This window comes from Aquarana catesbeiana, linkage group LG03 (genome assembly GCF_042186555.1).
Source record: "Aquarana catesbeiana isolate 2022-GZ linkage group LG03, ASM4218655v1, whole genome shotgun sequence".
Lineage (NCBI taxonomy): Eukaryota > Metazoa > Chordata > Amphibia > Anura > Ranidae > Aquarana > Aquarana catesbeiana.
Window position 1 is genome coordinate 711,081,975 of NC_133326.1, and position 4,196 is coordinate 711,086,170.

The 4,196-nt window shown below is 44.7% G+C and overlaps 1 protein-coding gene across 1 annotated transcript; it reads right to left on the minus strand.

The window, feature by feature from the left end:
• Nucleotides 1-508: 508 nt before the first annotated feature.
• LOC141134900 (E3 ubiquitin-protein ligase TRIM39-like) lies at nucleotides 509-3,457 on the minus strand. The gene has a single exon (XM_073624333.1). The coding sequence runs from the start codon at nucleotides 3,397-3,399 to the stop codon at nucleotides 1,825-1,827; it is 1,575 nt and encodes a 524-aa protein (XP_073480434.1). The 5' UTR covers nucleotides 3,400-3,457; the 3' UTR covers nucleotides 509-1,824.
• Nucleotides 3,458-4,196: the final 739 nt, after the last annotated feature.

Consider the following 4,196-nt stretch of genomic DNA (forward strand, 5'->3'; position numbering starts at 1 on the left):
TATAATGTTTAGGACTATAAATTATTGCTTTATAAAATGTTTTTAAATATTTTTATTTAGACCAATAAGAAATATTGTGATATGGTAATTATTTATATTTGCCCAGTGCAGCCAGCAGGTGGCACCGATGTGTCAATTCTCCAACTAACCCATTCTTCTCTGTCCTGTGAAGATTGTAATTTGATTTCCTGCTATTCAGACCACAGATGGAAGAGTCAGAGGAAGGACACCCCTCTACCTGTCTCTGTCCCCCCCCTTGTCTCTGTATGGGGGAACAGTTAGAGGGAGACAGTCCACAAGTGACCAGCTAGTGCTGGGCTGTCTTATTGGAAAGCCCAGAGTTCTCTGTAACACAATGTCATGGAAGAGATCTGTATTAAATGTTTATTTCTAATATGAACATTTCATACACGTAGTAAGAAAAGTGACATAAAAGATCAGTTTATAAATTAGTAAATATTCCAAAAAAATGAATAAAACAACCAAAATACATTATAGATTATCATTCAGCATTTTGTATTCGGATAAAATGAAAATAAACGCAACAAGAAATTCCCCGGCTGTGACTTCCATTACACCTGTACTGAGGGGAATATGGAGGGGCCATTTCTGGATGTCTTCTGAAAATGCTATTCTCCTGGCTGTCTGGGGACTCAGTATTTGGGGACACTGACCTGGAACAATCATGCCGATCAGGAAATCAGAGATAAATCAGAACTCCGAGTCTGAATACTTGTTCCGGGTTACTGACATAGAAAGTACAGAAGCCATTGGATCAGAATGACAGCCAGGGAACTAGTATTCTTTAGAAGTAGTTATCAATGGCGGCCACCATACTTCCTCCATACAGATTCCTAGAATACAATTGTGTAGGATGCAGACAGGTTAGTGTGTGATGATATCTTAGCAGTATGTGTCTCCTTTTTATGTCCTGTACATCCTGGGGAAGGTGAGAGCTCTATGCTGCTCTGTACACACACACCGGGTTATACCGCTCCTCTTCCTCTGCCCCTCCCCCAACCTGCTCTGTTGTCACCCTTCACCCCTCTCCCCTCCCCGATCTCCATGAGTCCTCCCAGTACAGACGGAGCTCATCGCCCCCCACCATTGACCAGTCTCTAACTATCTCCTGTAACATGTCCGGGTTCGTGCGGTTTGTAAACTTTGGGCGTCCTGTCAGTACATTTCACTTCGGGGAGTTGGCAACACTGATGGTAACTAAAGCCAAAACTTTTTTTTTATTTCAGATAGCGTAACCCCTGTCATTTTGCATTGCCATTACTCTCACATTGTGGAGATTTTCCTTCACTTCCTGCTCCATAGCCAAAACAGGAAGTGACAAGAAATCCCTCCAAAAACCCCTGGTTGTCATCAGTGTCACCAGTGTCCCTATTAGAATTATTTTTCTGTGCTTGTGAAAACCCAAAATTTGGGATTCACTTTCCCTTTCTGTGATAATGGTCACCAGGACAAATAGAGAGGGTGCATCTCTGGGACACAGACAGCAATAACAACCTGACAGGGCTCCAACCCCTCTCCACTCCATCCACTACTAAAAACATGGTGTCTACTTTTACTTAAAAGAAGAAAAAATATACTAGATTAGCTTGAGATAGATCACACCCCCTTCCTGGCCAATATAAATAAAGCCTTTATACTATGATTGGACAGTTGTTCCAGCTAATCACAGTGATCTGAGATAAAGAATTCTTACAACAATATCTTTCTCATAGAAAATACTGCAGGACTATTGACTGAATATTCCACAAATCCCACCCTCCTCTGTGTGATGTCATTGGTCTCTGGGCGGAGTTCACATATCCCTCAAATTCCCTCCCATATCTTTATACAACCTCCCCCTACCCATATCCCAGCATGGAGGGGCTCAGTGAAGGTGGTGGTGAAGGTGTGGAGATGTCGGATCGGGTCACGCAGCTCATAAAAGGAGATCCGCCCGGCCTCATAATTCAGATATATCCCGACTCTCTTACTGGGGGTACTAGCAAATAAGGGGATCCATTTACTGTCATGTATCACCTCATACCGATTACCATTCCTGCCCAAACCCCAGGATTTGTTATTATATCCAACCCCTGACTCCAATTCTCTCCTCTCTATACTGGGGTAACACATCCCGACTGTCCATCCATCTGATCCACCAACATCCACTTCCCAGTAATGTCTCCCTGAGGAGAAACTCTGACTACTCAACACTTGAGAATAACCCTGAAATCTCTCTGTTGTTTCTGGACGATTCTGATATATATCTGACCTGGATACAGTTTTCCTGTCATCTGATATATGGAGATAATTATGAGCTGTGTTTACATCCAGTAATATGTCTGTAGCTTCCTGTAAATAGAAGTATACATTTATGTCTGTTATTATATCAGATAAACCTGTGTATAAGACCCCATCTCCATCCAGACCCCCTCCATCATGGAGGAGTTCCTCATGTCTCTCTCTGTCCTCATTATCTCCATCCTCAGTATCACACAAGTCACCTGTGTCTGATTCCTGTAAGACAGTCAGTGGATCCGTCATGTTACACAGCTCCTCAATGTGACGCATCTTCCTGGACAGCTCCTCCTTCTTTATTTCCAGATCCTGAAAGAAATCCGAAATGGACAGAGAGACCCTCTTAGCCCACCCAGAGATTTCCCTCAGGACTCTCTTCTCCAGGTCTTCCAGACGTCTCCTGAGATCTCTAAACAGGACAGTGACTCTCTCGGTGTCACCAGCTGCTTCTTCTTCTACTTTCCTCTTGTGTTCCTGAAGACTCTGGACTCTTTCCTCCATCTCCTCTCTCTTTGTCAGAAGTTTCTGCAGAACATTTCTCAGTGTCTCCTTCTTCTTCTCAGAAGCCTCATCCAATGACTCCATCTCATGTCCTTTATGTTCTCCAATCAGACAACAAGACACACAGATACAGGTCTCATCCTCAGTGCAGTAATACTCCAGGGTCTTCTTATGGACGGAGCATTTCCTGCTCTCCAAGGACAAGGTGGGATCAGTTAAGATGTGTTCTGGGGACTTTTTGTGGACTCTCAGGTGTTTATCACACAGAGAAACCTCACAGTGCAGACAGGATCTAACAGCAGGTATAGGATAGTCCACACAGTAAGTACAGAAGACCACGTACTCCTCCTGATCTGGCTGAGCAGACAGGAAATTCTCCACTATGTTACGTAGTGTTATGTTCCTCTGCAGTGCAGGACGATCCGGAAACTTCTCTCTGCATTCAGGACAGGAATATCCTCCAGACCCCTCCTGTGTATCCAGCACACGATCAATACAGACCCGGCAGAAGTTGTGTCCACATTTCAGGTTTACAGGATCTATATAAATGTTCAGACAGACGGAACATTCCAGCTCAGCTCTCAAATCAGCAGACGCCATCGCTGACAGTAGAAGAGAGAAATGACAAAAAGTCTCTGATGCTGGGGAAGAAATGAATGCCGTTGGACCAGTGTCAGAATGCAGTTGGGTGTGTCCTCATTTACAGGGCAAGACTGAGCGGTGATGTGAACTAAATGCATATGTTTAAAGTGTTATTAAACCTTTGTTTTGTTTTTTAATTAAAGTAACAAACATGTCTATATTTACCTGCTTTGTGCAATGCTTTTGCACAGAGCAGCCCAGATCCTCTTCTTCTGTAGACCCTTGCCAGTGCTCCAAGCCTCTCCTTTTCAGTGGGTGCCCCCACTGAAAGCCGCTTTCCATGGGAGCACCCTTGCATGCTTGTCCCCAAGCCACCCTGTCTGTGTCTGACAGGCCACACTCCCATGTCACAGCATTTGACTGACAGCAGTGGGAGCCAATGGCTCATCGCACAGTGCCCAAATGGAGAGAATTTGGCAGATCTCACAGCAGAAGGTGGTAAAAGCGTTGAAGACGCTATCCCCCGGAGGCCAGTGGGAAACTTCAGAAGTACATATGTACACTACCTAGCTTCAGAATCAATGACGGAAAGAAACTGCAGTGGAAGTCCCAACCCTCTGAGAGACTCAGTGTCCTGCTTCCTTTAACACATACTGCCCGGTGTCAGAAGGTCAGTGCACACCAAACTCCCAGAACTCAATGGAGAACCAAGCCGGATCAGAATTCCTACAAAAAAAGGAACGCAGATACAGGCCACAGAACAGGCTGAAGATACCGGGTCCAGCAAGTTCCCTGCCAACCTTATGGGACCTTCT

Bases quoted from the DNA above. Each gene is read 5' to 3' on its own strand.
- LOC141134900 (XM_073624333.1), bottom strand. From the start codon at position 3,399: ATGGCGTCTGCTGATTTGAGAGCTGAGCTGGAATGTTCCGTCTGTCTG.